At 27.7% G+C, this 17994-nt stretch overlaps 2 protein-coding genes across 2 annotated transcripts; both read left to right on the forward strand.

The window, feature by feature from the left end:
- The first annotated feature begins 205 nt into the window (after nt 1-205).
- Nucleotides 206-3109, forward strand: LOC115721817 (loganic acid O-methyltransferase). Its single transcript, XM_030650897.2, has 3 exons — nt 206-933; nt 1456-2181; nt 2570-3109. The coding sequence occupies exons 1-3, from the start codon at nt 757-759 to the stop codon at nt 2951-2953; spliced, it is 1287 nt and encodes a 428-aa protein (XP_030506757.2). The 5' UTR covers nt 206-756; the 3' UTR covers nt 2954-3109.
- Nucleotides 3110-12842: 9733 nt separating this feature from the next.
- Nucleotides 12843-15475, forward strand: LOC115723953 (loganic acid O-methyltransferase-like). Its single transcript, XM_030653412.2, has 3 exons — nt 12843-13004; nt 13777-14478; nt 14957-15475. The coding sequence occupies exons 1-3, from the start codon at nt 12909-12911 to the stop codon at nt 15320-15322; spliced, it is 1164 nt and encodes a 387-aa protein (XP_030509272.2). The 5' UTR covers nt 12843-12908; the 3' UTR covers nt 15323-15475.
- Nucleotides 15476-17994: the final 2519 nt, after the last annotated feature.

The following is a 17994-nucleotide window of genomic DNA, read 5'->3' on the forward strand; positions in this document are numbered from 1 at the left end:
TCATTAAACAATATGCTAATATGACAGCACACAGTTTTGCTAGAGCGTCAAATTCTTTTTCAAATAGAGTTTTCAGTGGGAGAGATATTTTTACTGAATTATCGTTTTGTCTTTTAGCTAATTTAGCAAATTAATAAAATTCTAATTTGCATTCAAAAAAAATTATTGTAGTTAAAAATACATTTAGTGATAATAAATTATAATTTTGTTGAGGAATAAATTTAACTATAAATTTTTTAGTTGAAACATAAAAATATTAATTGATAATTATTTTATTTTTAATTACAAATTTTATATTAAGACAAAAGTAAAAATTTTTTATTGTAAAAGTAAAAAGTTAAATTTAACATTTCACAAAATAAATAAAAAAGTACAAAAATAGTATTTAATAGTTACTTTTATTACTAAACAATATTTATGTCTTTTTTTGAAGGACATATGCCTTGATTGGACCACCATGTTTTACCGAATATATAAATTAAAAGAACCAAAATATAATATTGTGATCAGGCTATAGCTATAGCTACCTAATAGCTACACCAGTACTTATTATAATTAATTAAATCAATTATTTTTATACAAATAATTTAATATAATTTGTGTGTTATTATAGCTGTACTGTACGTTGTTAAATTTTGTTTTCTATATAAACTGAGTTATATTTTGAGACTAAACCTTACCTTGCTCCCAAAAACACCAGCACCTATATCTATATATATATATCTATATCTTTATATATATATAACTCTGCAAAATATGCCACCGGAAGGCCCGGAACCACCACCTCTTTGCCCTAATAATAATAATATTAATTGTAATAATAACGTTACTATTATTACAAATGATAATAATAATAATAATAATGTCACTTATTTGTCCCCCATGAATGGAGGAAATGATATTAACAGCTACTATGAAAACTCATCTTTTCAGGTACGTACATACACATATATACAATTACTATATCTATATATATATATCTAGTTCTGTTGCTTAATTAGTTGAGATGATGAACTTAATAAAATTTTAATTAGCTATTAGATCCATTGATCTGTTTATTGTTTGGTAATAAATTTATAATTATATTAAATTTATATATTCAAAAAAATTAATTAAATTGTATTAAATTTAGTTTTATTATGTAAATTATAATTAAGTAATAGCAATTTTTAATATAATTTTACTAATACTTAGTATAAGTATATTTAATTCTAATATATTTAGTGATTATAAGAAAAATGCAATTCCATACATTTTAATTTAATAAATAATATAAAAAATCACTAACCACTTACAATGTTATGCACGAAATGTTCTATTTATAAATGACTGCTACTAATTATAATTAATCACATGAATTGTAAAAAAAAGTGATCAAAAAGTATATTTATATATAGTTAATTATAAATATTAATTAACGTTGAAATTAACTTTTTTTATTTTTTATATCATCAGAGGATAGCTGCAAACTTTGAATGGCTAAAGATCAAAGATGAAATCATAGAGAAATTCAACATTGAAAACATTAATATTCTTGCATCGAATAATTATAATAAAACAATTATTCGAATAGCAGATTTTGGATGTGCAACAGGACCAAACACTTTCTTGAGCGTACAAAACATTATAGAATCCATTAAACAAAAATACAAAACCCTAAATATTCCAAACCCTACTCATCATCATGATCATGAAATAACTACAAGAAATTGGCTAGAGTTTCAAGTGTTCTTCAATGACCTAGTCAAGAATGATTTCAACACCCTATTCTCATCTCTCCCTAAAGATCACACTAAAGACTACTTCGCCGCAGCCGTGCCTGGCTCCTTTCGCGGCCAATTATTCCCAGAGGCCTCTCTCCATTTCGCGTACACTTCTCACTCTCTCCACTGGCTCTCTGAGTTGCCCGAGGAACTGGGAGACGAGGCCTCGCCAGCCTGGAATAAAGGGCGAATCCACTACACTGGTGAAGGCACACCGAGTGGAGTGGTTGAAGCTTACAAATCGCAATTCGGTAAGGAAATGGAGATGTTTTTGGAAGCTAGGGCAGAAGAGCTTGTTGTTGGAGGAATGTTGTTCATGATTTTTTGTGGTTCTCCTAAGGATATGCCTCTTTCTTCTACTGCAAATGCTACTACATTTGATTTCATGGCTTCTATTCTCAAGGATTTGGTTCAAGAGGTAATAAAATTAAATCATTTTTCTTATTATTTGATTTAGCCCTAGCCAATTAGGGTTAGGACCACTAGCCAATTATATAGCTAAAAGGTATTTGAAAGAGAAATGTTAAAGGGCACTAGTAGTGCCTAGCACCCTCCTATGTGTCAATATCGCTATTGGTTCAACTATATATCGAGTCCCATATAATTTAATATAATAGCTTTTAAGGAGTATCACTAGCCAATCGCAACGCGACATGTCGAGAAGATGCTAGGCACAACTAGTGCCTTATAGCAATGCTCTATTTAAAATTAAAATAAAAAAAGATTCTTTTAATAGGGTTATATAATTAAGTCAAAATTAACTAAAATTAAGTGTGGATCAACATTTTAGTAATATTATTTTGTAGGGAATGATTGAAGAAAGTGAAGTGGACTCATTCAACATGCCTTTATACAACTCAGCAAGTCCAGAAGATATGAAGGATTTGGTTGAAAGAAATGGTTGTTTCACCATTGAAAGGTTGGAGCTTTCAAAGCCATCTTCTTGGCTTGATAATAAAGAAATGGAACAAGTAGAAGAGATGATACAGGTGTGGATGAAGCACGTGCGAGCTGTAATGGAGGGCAATTTCATTCAACATTTTAATAATAATAAAGCTCTACTACTTGTTGATCAACTCTTCACACGCTTGACCAAAATGCATTTGGACCACTCTCACTTGCTTCAACTTTGGTGCAACCAAAAAGTTCAGCTCTTTGTTGTTTTAAAGAGGATTCAATATCAATCATAATTATATATCTATCCTTCATAATCGTAAGTCACGCTGTAGAGTTGTAAGTCGTGCTGATTCTTGTGAGAACATTGCTCAAGTTATCTTTGATCTTGATGATGCTTAGCTTATAGCAGGAACCCTACTATGTAATGTTTGATAATTAAATCAAATAAAAAGAAAGACATTATTGTCCCATAAATTCTAAAATTTATGTTATAGTTTTCATCAATTCAAAATGAGAATGATAAATAGGGTTTCGGGTTTCCTCTTTAGCTAGGGTTTTGGAGTTTTACCGTTAAAAATAAATGAAAAGTTAATTATTATAACAGAACTTGAATTTAAGGAATTTTATCACAAAAAAAAAGAAAAATTAATTTAGAAGATTAATTACTAGCAAAATAATTTTTTTTATTTATTTATATTAATTTAATCAGATATTATCATGATCAATAATTAATTTGATATTGAAAGAAATTGAAAATATCTTCACGATCTAATAATTTAATTAGATCAAATTTGTAATTGATTTTTATCATGCATTATTTGTACTTGTGAAATTTATATATATATATATTACATGTCATGCATGTTTAAATAATAGCACATGTAATCCTCGAGATATATATAGTTTTCTCATATATAGTATGTAAATATTATTTTATTAATTAAAACAACTTGTTGGAATATATTGTACGGCAGGACATTTAATTAGGTTATTAATATTATTAATTTTTGTATTAGGAAGGACAAAAGTTGAGTATAATATATTAAATAACTTTTTTGTCTCTGTCAATATACATATTGTTAAATGGTATAACTTTTTTTGAAATTTCGTAGGGACATAACTTTTGCTTTCAATGGACGGACTTTTTTTTTCTTTTTAATTTTAAATACTTGAATAAATTATATTTTCTTTTTATCTAATTACGATTTAAATCATAGTTACAACAAGTGTACTACCAGTTTATTTCATTTTTAATTTCCTTTTTTGAATAATTATTTACATTATCAAAAAAATATATAATATAGGTCAAATTTAGTAAAAAAAAATATTGCACGAGCTAAAATTTTAGGGACTATTTCATATATAATAAAAAAATTACAAAAATACGATTGTACATAATTTTAAATATTTTTACGATTTTTTATGATTTTATTTACAGAAAATACAGTATTTTTATATTGTACTATTGTTAATTTGTTGTTGATATTTTGTTATCTGTATGTTATTTTTTGTTGTTGTTTGGATGTTATTTTTCTATTACTTTTATATAATTTTCTTGTTGTTTTTGTATTATTTCTATAAAAATATAAAAAAATTAAACGTAAAAATATAATTTTTTTTTTTACAAAAAGTAGTGTTTTATATAATTATCCCAAAAATTTATACCATGATAAATATCACTTTTTTATTTACTATTATTTTGTCACTCATTAATGTAATTAATAATTTTTTATATTTTATTTATATATTTACTAATATTTTTATACATTCTCAATTAAAATTTAATATTTTTGTTGATTTTTTACACATTTTTATCAAAAAATGAAGTTAATTTTACTTTTAATGCATTAAAGCTAATATAATATTGACTAGTTAAGTTAATAGTTTATGGAGTAAGTACCATTTAATATTGACCTTAGATTTTGTAAAAGAAACTAATTGAACTTTCTGTTTTGTTAAATGATAAAATGGACCTTGTATTTTTTAAAATTGTACAAATAGGACTCTGAGCTCAATTTTTAATAATTTTATTTTTTAATCAACTTTAAGACAATTACTAGAATGAATAGATGTTGTAATATCTATAAATCATATTATTATTAAGTTTTATTTTAACAAAAAATTAGTTCAGAGTCTTGTACAATTTTAAAAAATATAAGGTCTATTTTATTATTTAACAAAACAGATGGTCTAATTGTTAATTTTTACAAAACACTAGGTCTAAAATGGCATTTACCCTAGTTTATAACTAATAACTAGCTACTAATGAGTTACTTGTACTTAGTAAAATTAGTAACTAATCAGTAATAAAACACATGAATAGGAATGAAATTAGTGACTAGCTAGTTAGTAAATAGTAATTAGATACTAGCTAGTAAAAAAATATGAGTTTAAAATATTCTTTAAAAATCAATTTCTAAATTCTTATTTTAATTAATACTCTCCTAATCTCATTCAAAATCATGCACAATATTTAACAAAACTCTTAATAATTTGAAATATGCAATTTTAATGTTTTAATAGTACATACACTACATATACAACATATACATACAATATATATACATATATAACATAATTATAAATACATATACTTACAATATACATATTCAATACAACACAATATATATATATACAATCATTAACACACACTATATCATTCATAAAAAATAAAAAATCTCCTTCACAAACACTCATGAAAAAGTGTAAATCATAATAAAAGAATTTCTAGAATATTTTATTTTTGTAAGAGAATATATATTTTTTATAATATTAAACTAAGTAGAGAAAAGTAGTGAGAGTAGAAATTTTAAAGCATAGAAAGAGAATTCAAATTGGAGATCTTACTTAGAAAAGTATATATATATTGACTATTTCTTTTTACATGAGGAGAGCCAAGTCAATTCATAATTTGATAATTTTGTCATATAGTTTTTATGTTGTGTGGATTTTTAGTTAACAATACAAATTTCAGATTATTACGTACACAAATAATATTTATAATACAAATGCCATTAATTCTCCTAAATATTAGGTTAGTCAATGTTATGCTGCTTGACTATATATAGATGAAATTAAAATTATAAGATATAAATAAACATTCTTAAAAAGAAAAAAAAATACAATTTATTGTAATTAAATATATTTTAGATTATAACATGCAAGTACTAATGGGACGAAAACAAAATTGCAACACTATGTATCTAAATACCATTTTTTAATTATAATTAATTTTTATTATGAGTAAAAAAGTAGTATTTAATTAAAAAAAATATATTATAATTAAAATATTGTCACTAAAATTGTAGCCAGCTGGGTACACAAAAAATGATGATCAATTATGCTATTGTAATTAAAAAATTTATTACTTTTAATTAAAAATTCATAATTTTTCTTGGTTTTTTAAGTATATTTAATTAATTATAAGCTTACGAGTTCATGTATGTCTAAAATAAAAATGGATACAATTGTCTTCCTTGTTTCTAACAAAATACAATAGAAAAATACTAAAAGATATTAGTATTTGTGTAATTTATCAGTTATTCTACATAATTTAATTTATTAATTATTATAAAATATCGTTAATCATTTATAATGCACTATTTATTTCTGTGCCTAATATATAACAATGCTTAATACAATACATCAATTTTAACACCTTACATTTTTAAAAAATTTAATGTAAATTTTACCCGATAAAGCTAAAGAAATTATCTATATTTATACTAATATACTTATGAAAAAAAACATTAATATATATAAATAATATAATTTAGGTGGAAAAATAAAAGAAAATGAGAGAATATAATGCATGTGAAAAGTATTCATCCGTATATTTATCTAGAATAGATGGACTTTTATATAGCTTATAACATTAGGAAAATTTACAAAAATACTGTTTTTTTTTCCAAGTTTTACAATAATACTGCCATACGGCAATAATTTTTTTTTTTACTGTCCAAGCTCCTTTTTTTTTCTTTCATACTGTCCAGACCTAAAATATTTACTTTTATACTGTTAACAGTAATAAAGCACAAATGGCACCTCCTTCGTGGTTGGGGACGGACAAATCAACACCAGAATCATAGAAACACCAGAAAAAAATCATAAAATTTGGCAAAGAGAAAAAATTACTAAATCAACAACAATCTTATAAAAAAACATAAGAAAACACTACTAAAACAACACAAAAAAACTACAGAATATATATATATATAAAAAAAAAAAGCATAAAAAAACTTTGGAATGGTAGTATTTCGATCGGGTGTACTTGGATTCACATCCTATAAAAAAACATAAGAAAATACTACTAAAACAACACAAAAAAAAAAAAATTTAAGAACATAAACAACGAGCATAAAAAAACATTAAAACTAAAATAATGAAACGACACACCTCGACAACCATTTTTCTAATTATGTCTTCGAACAGATCAGTTGATTGAACAATCTTCACTTGGTATTTACTCTTTCCCTAAGAGTTAACAAAATAAAACCAAAACAACAACAAGACACAGAGTCAAACAAACAGAAAACTATAAAATAAGACTAACAAAAAAAAAACATGCAAGAAAAAAAAAATATAATCAACTTGAAAAAACTCTTAAAACAACACAAGATCAATAAAAAAAACCTTATCAGATTTGGGAGACTTTTGAACTTTCTTTCGGCTGTTTGCAACAAACAGAAAACTATAAAATAAGACTAACAAAAAAACATGCAAGAAAAAAAAATAGGAAATATAATCAACTTGAAAAAAACTATTAAAACAACACAAGAACAATAGAAAAAAATCTTATCAGATTTGAGAGACTTTTGAACTTTCTTTCGGCTGTTTGCATCTTTTATATATATGCTTGTCTATCTTCACTGATCAAAAGAAAAACCAATGTCAAATTAAGTTTTTCTTTTAAACCCCTTACATACAGATGGAGAAAAGGTTGAGATAGAGAAATATTTGTGAACAGGTTTACTACAGCAAAAGGACAGTCAAGAAGAAAAAAAAAAGAAACGTATAGAGAGAGAGAGAGGGAGAGAGAAGGAAAAGAAGAGAGAAAGTGAAAGAGTTTAGGAGGTGGGTTTTACTAGTAAAGCACTAAACAAGATCTTATGCCTTATAGTAATAGAGACACAAGGATAAAGGAGAGAGAAACATATTTTTTTTACAGGCAAAGAGGAAAATATGAAGGGAGTTTTATGAAAAAGAAAATTAAAAATAAAAATAAATAAATAAATAAAGTTGATGAGAGGGTTGCTTTAGTGAGTAGTGTGTTGTCACATCTCAAGTAATATGAAGGGAGTTTTATGAAAAAAAAAATTAAAATTAAAAAAATAAATAAATAAATAAAATTGATGAGAGGGTTGCTTTAGTGAGTAGTGTATTGTCACATCTCACGTCCAAATCAATCACTCTAATAAAACAAAAAAAAAATAATAAATTTTGCTGTAGGGAGACACAACTACTCATTATTTCTTATTTTATTATTATAATTATAAAACGTTTTGGAAAAATAATTGACACAGTAGAGAAAAAAAAAACAGTATAAATATAATAATAATTGTGTCACAGTATAAAAGTAATAAAATGGGAAAAGTTAATAATGTATATAAATTTCCCTAACATTAAAATGAATGGGAGGAAAAAAAATGATTCTCACTAAATTATGAAGGTTATGTATTAGTTAGTATAGACATTTCTAACATTTATATATTATCACTACAGTCTAGAGTAATATAATGATATGTTCACGCAATATACACTATAAGAAATTTATGTAGCAATCTAAAAGAGTTGTTCTCATACATCATTTTCTGTTTCGGCATACACAAAAGTATTTTAGTCTATATATATATATATATTATATTTTATAATTGTGTACGTTGTAACCATTTCAGATTATTTGTAAATTTTTAAAAAATTTCGAATAATTTACAGTGTCTATTAATTAAAGTTCAAATAGTTACTTACTACAAATATAAAAAAAAAAACCATCGCACATGCAACACAATGTTTAAATATTATTTTTGACACTGTAAACTTCTCATAATTTTTAAAATTTACAAGCAATCCTTAATAACTATAACGTACACGGTCATGAAAAAAAAAACTAAAAAACTCATCTGAATGCAGAAACCACTATAAATTTTTTTACTTTTAGTCACAACAAAACTTGAGACTAAAAATAAAAAAAAAGTCATGACTAATTATAAATCATTTCTATTGTGACAGTCACTAGTCCCGTGATCCGTAAGGGGAAATATCAGGTAAGTTGTGCAATCCCACACTGCCTGGGGAAGGTCAAGTGGGATGATTCTGAGACTGTGTAGGTATGGGACTGCACAGTTGAAGAAAGCTTAAATGGATTGATTGGTACTACCTATATCAACAAGGTGCATCTTGTTTTTCGGTAGCCCATCACAAAAGAACTCCACAACTAAGCGTGCTTGACCTGGGATAATTTCAGGATGGGTGACCTCTTGTGAAGTTTTCCCAGGAAGCGTACAAGTGAGGACAAAGCACGCTGGAAACACTCATGTTGGTCTGTAGGGTCATTCGTCAGTCAATGAAGCAGCCAGAGTGATGTACTCGTGTATAAGAGCCATTATTCCGTGTGTGTAAGGGCCCAATGGAGGCTTGATGAAGCGGGGACGTTACATCTATGTTGTAACTAAAAGGTCCAAACTAAAAGTATTAGTCTCAAAAATTACAATTCATTGTGACTAAAAGTATTTTTAGTCACGATACTTGTTGTGACTAAAACTAAATTAGTTACAATTTGTGTCTAAATATTATGTTTTAGTCACTAGTAATTTTTTGTTGTGACTGAAAGTTCATATTTTTTATAACAGAAACTTTATCTTGTGACTAAAAGATTTTTATTATTTTTTTTTTTTAAATGAACAGATAAAAAATCTATTAAAATGTATATTTAAAATGATGTACTATAAACCGAAAAAGACCTTTTGATTCCGAGCAAGAATTGTCAACATTAGTGGAGAAAGGTATGTTGTTCAAGCTTATTGAACATGGGTTAGCGGAATGTCGGAGAGTGTAAAATGGTTGTGATATGGGTTTCAAAAGAGGTGTTTTGTGTCTATATGAATTGCTTACTTCTGGACTGTGCATCCAAGTTAATTCTTAGAGTTATTGAGTTGAAATTCTGGTTTTTGATTTGCTTGAAGTTGTGCAGGTAGTAGTGGTAGTTCAATCATTGGAAGGTTTAGTTATCTATTACATTTGTTAATTTCAGTTTGAGTTTTAGCTTTACTCGAGGGCGAGTGAAGATCTAGTTTGGGGGAATTTGTTAGGCTAAAATTAGTCTAAGTTTCGGGTCATATATCTGCTAGTTTTCACTCTTTGTTTCTAGTTTTAGGGCTATTTTACGCTTGATTCTTTTGTTTCAGGTCCCCGGGTATTTAAAGAAAGTATTTACAAGAATTGAGGACAAGTGGTGAAAGAATTGAGAAGAAAAACCAAAAACATATGTTGCTGCCAAATCCCATCGCGATGGGAAATGTCCCAGTCGCGACGGGAACTGGCAGAAAGATTTTCAAGAATTCGCCGCTTAACCCCGTCGCGACGGGGGCATTGCCAGTCGCGACGGGGACCCTAGTGACGGGATTTTTGGGCAGTTTCGTAATTTCACGAATTTTAAAGATGAGATTTGGTTTAAATAGAAAGAGTTCGTGAAAATTAGGGATGATTCAGAATTGGAGCCCTAGAAACAAAGGAGGAGGCTAGAAGAGCGACTTGTGGTGACCTGAATCAATTGCTTCAACTAGTTCTTTCTCTTCTCTTTAATTTTTCTATGCTATTTTCTGTTTCAATGTTAATTATGGATTTGATTATGGATGTTTTGAACTAAACTCCCATTTAAGGAGAATGATGAATGTTGTTTAAGTTTTTTCTAGTTAATGAATAATTGCCATTCCTCCATCTTGATTGTGAACACTATTCATATTTGTGTTTAATTTCCATGTGCAAGATTGATCACCTTTTACATGTTTTATGATCTCAATTCGAAATCTAAAAAGTGAGAATTGAGAATGCTAAATTTGGATAGTCTAAGTTTTGATGTGAAACGAAAGTATTTACATAGCCTTTGTGACATTTATATTATTGCTTAATGCTGATTTCATGTTAGTTTAATTAAGAGATTAATTAGAGAGCATGAGATTTAGAACCTAGAAGATCTGAAAAGAGCTAGGTTAATTTATAATCTGTCATTCACTTCAAGAGAAGGATAGCAATTAGACATTAACATTGGTAACTTAACAACAGGATTCGTCTCCCTATTCTCTCATCTTGATTAATATTCACTTGTTTCTTTAAGTTTCTTGAATTTCTTTCTTCCTTTTCAATCATAAATACTTTTGATTTGCCAAATAGAATTATAAGTATAGTTTAGTAGTAATTAATCCAATTCCCTGTGGTTCGACCTCACTTGCGTGAGTATACTACTTGATTGCGTACACTTGCGTAGTAATTAATAATTTTCGCAATAATGCTCCACTGATACTCGGTCTCCCGCTGAGCTCGTGTAACCTTGATGATGATTACTGGTATGGGGCAGGTGAATCGAATGGGAGCTTTAGTGTTAGTAGTGCGTACTCACTTTTGCAACAAAGTAAGCATCCTCGGCCAGCGACGAACAACTTCGGGTTCTGGAAAGAGTTGTGGCAGTTGAAAATACCTCCAAAGGTTAAAAATATGTTGTGGCGTGCCTTGACAAACTGCCTCTCCACATGCCTAAACCTTGTCATCAAACATGTGAATGTCTCTGTTCTTTGTCCCATGTGTGATGGCCAACCCGAAAACTTTTCTCATGCTTTGATTGAGTGTCCACTGGATGCTACATGCTGGCAGCATATTGGAGTTCAAAGGCCGACATCCCCAGGTACTTTCACATCATGGCTTGAACTCATATTTTCTTCTAACACAGCCGAAGATATGTGTAGTATTGCTATGATATGTTGGGCTTTGTGGAAAGCAAGAAATAAAAAAGTATGGAAGCACCAAACATCCTCTTTGAATGAAATTATGGTATCGGCAACTTCTCTTGATCATTGGAGAAAAGCTCAAGACACTACTTCTCTATCATCTATATTTCTCAACAACATGGGTGATAGAAATGAGCTTTGGGTCAAACCGGTGTTGGAAACTATCAAGATTAATGTTGATGCCGCTTCTTTTGAGCAGGAAAATTCCTATGGATTCGGGTTGGTGGTCCGTGATCACCTTGGTTCCCCTCTTCACATTCAAGTAGAATATCATGTAGGGTACTTCCCCTCTGAAGTGACAGAAGTTATGGGAATCAAGGAAGCTCTAAGTTGGATCAAGGCAAATCATCGGCACAGAGTTTTGATTGAGAGTGACAGTATGCTTGCCGTCCAGGCCATTCATTCTACCCAGTTAATGACTTCCGTGTTTGGCTTAGTTGTTAATGATTGTAGAAATATTTTATCCTCTCTTTCTGATGTTTATTTACGTTTTGTTAGACGATCAGCGAATCGTGCAGCCCACTTTGTTGCTAGGCATGCACGATCGTTAACTGGTCGTAGCATTCTGGGATCTTCTATACCCCCGATCTTCAGACTATTTTGTACTCAGAATATTAATTAAATGAAGTTGCAATTTCATGTAAAAAAAAATGATGTACTATAAACTTGCCCTATGTACTATAGTCTCTTCTAATAATTAAGTAATGAAAACATGTATGATTGTTTGAAAATAAAACCATCAATATTTCATTATATATATAATTGATATAATAAATAATGGATAATCAAAGTAATTTCTTTTATACTAAAGTATTTTAGAAAAAAGGAAATATATAAGAATTTTTTTATTATTACTTTTGCTCACTGAAGTATATACTCTATCAAATTATGCTCCAACTTTTTTAAAATTGGCATTATTATTAAATCTCGTGATTTCTTTTTTCATAATTAATTCCCTAAACAATTTTGGACTATTCTTTGATATATCATGTCATAATTCTATGTACATTTTTTTCAACTAAATAGTTAACAAAAAGCTAAGATCTTTCACTAATTTTCAACTAATTAAGAAAGTCAATAATGTAGGGAGTGAAAAATCCTATTTGCATTAATTTTTTTTTAAAAAAATTATGCCTATAAATTAACTAGATATAACTTCATATATTTCATGCACGATCATATATATTGTTAAGAGTATATAGAAGAGAAATTAAGGTAAATATATAGATATATAGAAGAAGAATTGAAAATGAGTAACAACAGAGAAAGAGTGGCAGTCACAGAATCACACCCCATGAATGGTGGACATGGAATTTACAGCTACACCAAAAACTCCTCCTTTCAGGTTTCTATATATATTTATATATATACTATTCAATTATCCTTAAATCAAACTTCATCTTTGATTGTTTTTAAATATATATATGTGAAAAGTTGTTTCATAAGAATGTCTTTTATTCACTATATATAGTGTTTTAATTATAAATGTTGTTTTTAATAATCATTAAAATGATAATTAAGTTGTAATGAATTATATGCAGTTTAATTAAAAGAAAATTTTATTATTAGAAAATTTTGAGTTTTTATATTTAGTTTTACAATTTAATTAAAAGAAATTATTAATTTTTATATTATATAATTGAAGTTGTTCTATCAAGCCAAGATAAAATAAAACAAAATTGAGTTGAGTTAGAAAAAGAGAAAAAATAACGCTATATATAAAAATATTTTTGTAATCGTATTTTAAAAAGATAAATTATTTTTAACTAAATAGTAAAATTAAATACAGAAACTTTAATTTTTCTTTTACTATCAGTTATTGAATTAAAATCTCATATTTAAAATTAACATTTAATAATTATTTTTCAAAAAATTTCACCAATACCTATCGAAAAATAATCTATAAATATATATTATAATAAAGTACTTATATTTGTTGTTAATTCTTCTTGCTAATATTCTATCATGTCATATAAAGTACTTATATGACATTATAGAATTTTTTCGTAACACAATTAATTTCTATATATGAAACACAGTTTTATACTAATTAATTATGTTGATATAGCTACATTAATTCATTCTTTTTATTAATTAATATTATTTTATTTTAATAGAGAATAAATGTAAATGCTGCAAAAGCTACAATCCATGATGCAATTGCAAACAAACTAGACATAAAAGAATTGTTCTTCTCTAAAGAAACAAACAACAATAGTACCATTTTCAACATGGTTGACTTGGGATGTTCAGTTGGACCAAACACATTTTCTGTTATGGAAGAAATACTTGAAGTTGTCAAACAAAAATACCAACAATTTAATCATCAACAACAAGGCCTCAATTTCTCTTCTTCCAAAGAACTTGAATTTCAAGTATTCTTTAACGATCAAGTCACCAATGATTTCAACACCCTTTTCACTACTCTCCCAACCGAAAGGCATTACTTCGCAGCTGGGGTCCCGGGTTCTTTTCACGACCAGCTCTTCCCGAGCTCGTCTCTCCACCTTGTCCATTCTTCGTATGCACTCCATTGGCTCTCCAGTCTTCCGAAGGAGTTGGTCGATGAGAACTCTCCAGCATTTAACCGCGGGAGAATTCACTACTCAAATACCTCGGATGAGGTTGGCAAAGCTTATGAAGCTCAATTTGGTAAGGACATGGCTAAGTTTTTGGATGCTAGAGCTAAGGAGCTTGTGGTTGGAGGTTTAATGGTGTTGACCTTACTTTCTGTTCCAAATGATTTCCCTTGTTCTCAGTCTGTTATGTATGTGTTGCTTGAGCTTCTTGGCTCTTCTCTCATGGATTTGGCAAAAGAAGTAAGTTACACTTAATATAAGAGATGCAAATTAATTTTCATTTAAAGATATTTGTCGCATAATTACCGAAAGTTTTATGTTTATAAACAACAGGGATTCAATGATTTTTTTCGCGACAAAAGTATTCAAAATTAATAAAAAAATGTTTAACATTCATTAGGTGACGACTGGAAGGAAGAGCGCGTGTCACTATACCTAATTTGGTCACATCATAAATTTGATGAGATTAGCCCTTAGGTAGTGACACGTGTCATCCTAGCTAGTTACAAATATAATGAATTACAATTTTAGTAACTTTGGGTAGTTTTGTCGCTAAACAATATCATTGGTTTTATGTTGTAAATATTCGTTTTATTTCTTTATTAATTTTTTTAGACTAATTACAAGACTTTGTTAGGAATTTAGATTTCATATTTTTTTTTCTCTTAAAATTTATTTCCAACATAATATATTGAGAAATTGTAATTAATTAATGCAGGGGCTTATAAGTGAAAATCAAGTGGACACATTCAACATACCTTTATATTCAGTCTTACCAAATGAGATGACAAAATTAATTGAAGAAAATGGATGTTTTAGTATTGAGAGAATGGAGTTAATGAAGACAAGCATGATTGATTATAGTGACAATAATGGTGAAGTGACTCAATTGACCTCTGCAGAGACAATTACTCTGCACCTAAGAGCAATATTGGAGGTTTTATTGACCAAACATTTTGGAAGTGAGATTATTGATGGAATCTTTGATAGATTTTATAAGAAAGTTGAAGAACTTTCAGATCAACTTCAACCAATCTACAAAGAGGGAGGATTTCAACTCATTCTTGTGCTCAAACGAAAATAGTATTGAAATTAATCTCATCAAGAATTTAATAATAAGAGATAAACATGATATGTATTTTATATGAATTGTGAGAACATTATGTAATAATGCATGCATGCATGCTTACCCTTCTATATAAAGAATAATGCTTTTTAATGAATAAAGATATATATATATATATATATTTATATATAGCATATTGGTGACTTTTTTTAGTACTCTTATTTTTTTTATATGAGTTATTCTAGTTGCATTCTAATGGTTTATATTAAAGTATTGATATGAGATACTTATGTTGTCGTCTTATTATAAGTTACCGATTTTTTATAATATTTATTAAAATAAAATAAGTGGAAGCTGATATTAAATTGTACCAATAGCAATTTATACTTCATAAAGATGCTAGGCATGAAGTTCCCTATAATTTGTCTGTCTAGTACTTTTGATGTAGGTGACAGTGAGTACTTGGCAACGATCTTCTAAAGTTAGAGACGCAATCAGTCATTTCAGTGGAACGTTCTCAAAAAAGAAGTACTAAATTGTTGATGTAATTTTTTGTCAACCTATAACCTTAGGAGGTCGTAAATCAAATTAAAGAAATTCAAGTGTGATAGCGGTTATTTAAAAGTGGTATTTTACGATTGTTAGCGATATTTTATAAAAATTATTACATCAAATTACATGAGATTCGATACTTAATTATACTAATATAGCGATATGCCTTTTAGTATTTCTCAATAAAAAAATATATAAGAAAATGCTTTTATTGGCGATACTCTAAGCTACAAAATGCGAGTGAGCATTGCTATTAGGTACCAGTAGTATCTATTATATCTTATAGAGATGATACTTTATGATTAGTTAACGATATTTTTTAAAAGTTATTATATATAAAACTCGATATTTAGTTGTACTAATAACGATATAATACCAAAAAAATATTCTAGTTAGACATTAATAATAATATTTTAGCATTTCCCAATAGGAGCACTCTTTGTTGATGGCCAAAAAGGCCGTCTTGTCTAGTTGGCACAGTTGGCTAGCTCATTGCCCTATTTATGAATCCAGAAGTAGTTGGATATATTTATATATATATATATATATATATATATATATTATTCAAGTTGCCATCCCTATATATATTAACCCTCAAAGTCAAGATATATATGCTCATCTCTCTACTTTGTTTTTAAAATTATAATAATAATAATAATAATAATAATAATAATAATAAATTGAGGAAGTTAAGTTGTGGTGTGGGGGAACACTCCATAATATTTTTAGTATATATAATTTTAAAAATAATTATTATATTTTATATATATGAATGATATAGTCAACGAAACTTTAATCATCATTGCCTATATGTTGAATGTAATTTACCAGTTTTAAGGGATGTATCATGTATGTATATTCATGTTATCATCACAAAAAATATATATTTATTTATATATAATATATGAGATATGTATATGAATAATGTTAAAAGTTACTGATTTTTAGGATTCTCTTGTATATTAATATTGTTATTGATATAATTAAGTATCGATTGGGTCTCATGCTTATAGTATGTTTAATGTAATAATTTTTAAAAAAATACCACTAGTCAACACGTCTAAAAAATATAAAACACTTTAGCTAGTGCCCAAAAGTAATACTTTACATACGGATATATAGAGTATTGTTACAAAATATTAGCAGCATACCTACTGCTTATAGTAGTACCTATTCATAATTTTTACAGTTATTTAATGATATTTTATAAAAATTAATATATTAAATTATACAAATTATATATGATAGTTAATTATATAATATGATATACTACAATTTATTACACATACCGATGCTTTTTTAGCATTATTTCTCATAATATTTTTATATATAAATAAGGATGTTTATCCGATCCAATTCGCCCCTTTTTGGTCAAACAACATCCAATCCGCACTAAGTGCGGATTTCATATTTTGGATCCAATCCGATCCGCATAAGAGTTTAAATCCAATCCAATCCAATCCACAATAGTGCGGATTGAATCGGTTATTTTGGATCGATTATTTTTTTAATAATAAATTATTTAATATTTCATAGAAAAAAAATTAAAAAAAGACTATTATTTCTTAATCTCTAATAATAATCTATTTCCATCTCTATTTATATACAAATTAAACCAATATACATATATATCAATATATATACTTATTTTTAGATTTACACTAAAATATATATGTATCCAATTACTAAATAAATAAGCTAGTATATATATACTTAAACTTTATGTGTATGTGTCTATGTGAATAAGAATTATTTTTCTTGTGTTTTTTATTACAAAATAAATAAAATGCACCAACTCAATATGTTACTAAAAAAAGATTAAGAAATTAGAAGTTTGTGTCTTTTTTTTAATTAATATATATTACATATTATAATTTTTCAAAAATATATATAATTAAGTGCGGATTGGATTGGATCGGTTACTTTTTGAGGTCAAACAACATCCAATCCGCACAAGTGCGGATTTTAGATTTTTCAATCCAATCCAATCCGCACAAGTGCGGATATTCGCATTTTGCGGATTGGATTGGATTGGATCGTGCGGATTGGATTGGATCGGATACTTTCTGAACCACCCTATATATATATGTTATGAGCTGTTAACTTAGGAAGGAAATTAGGTGATGAACATGTGTACA

The sequence above is a fragment of the Cannabis sativa genome, chromosome 9, assembly GCF_029168945.1.
Source record: "Cannabis sativa cultivar Pink pepper isolate KNU-18-1 chromosome 9, ASM2916894v1, whole genome shotgun sequence".
In the NCBI taxonomy this organism is placed as follows: Eukaryota; Viridiplantae; Streptophyta; class Magnoliopsida; order Rosales; family Cannabaceae; genus Cannabis; species Cannabis sativa.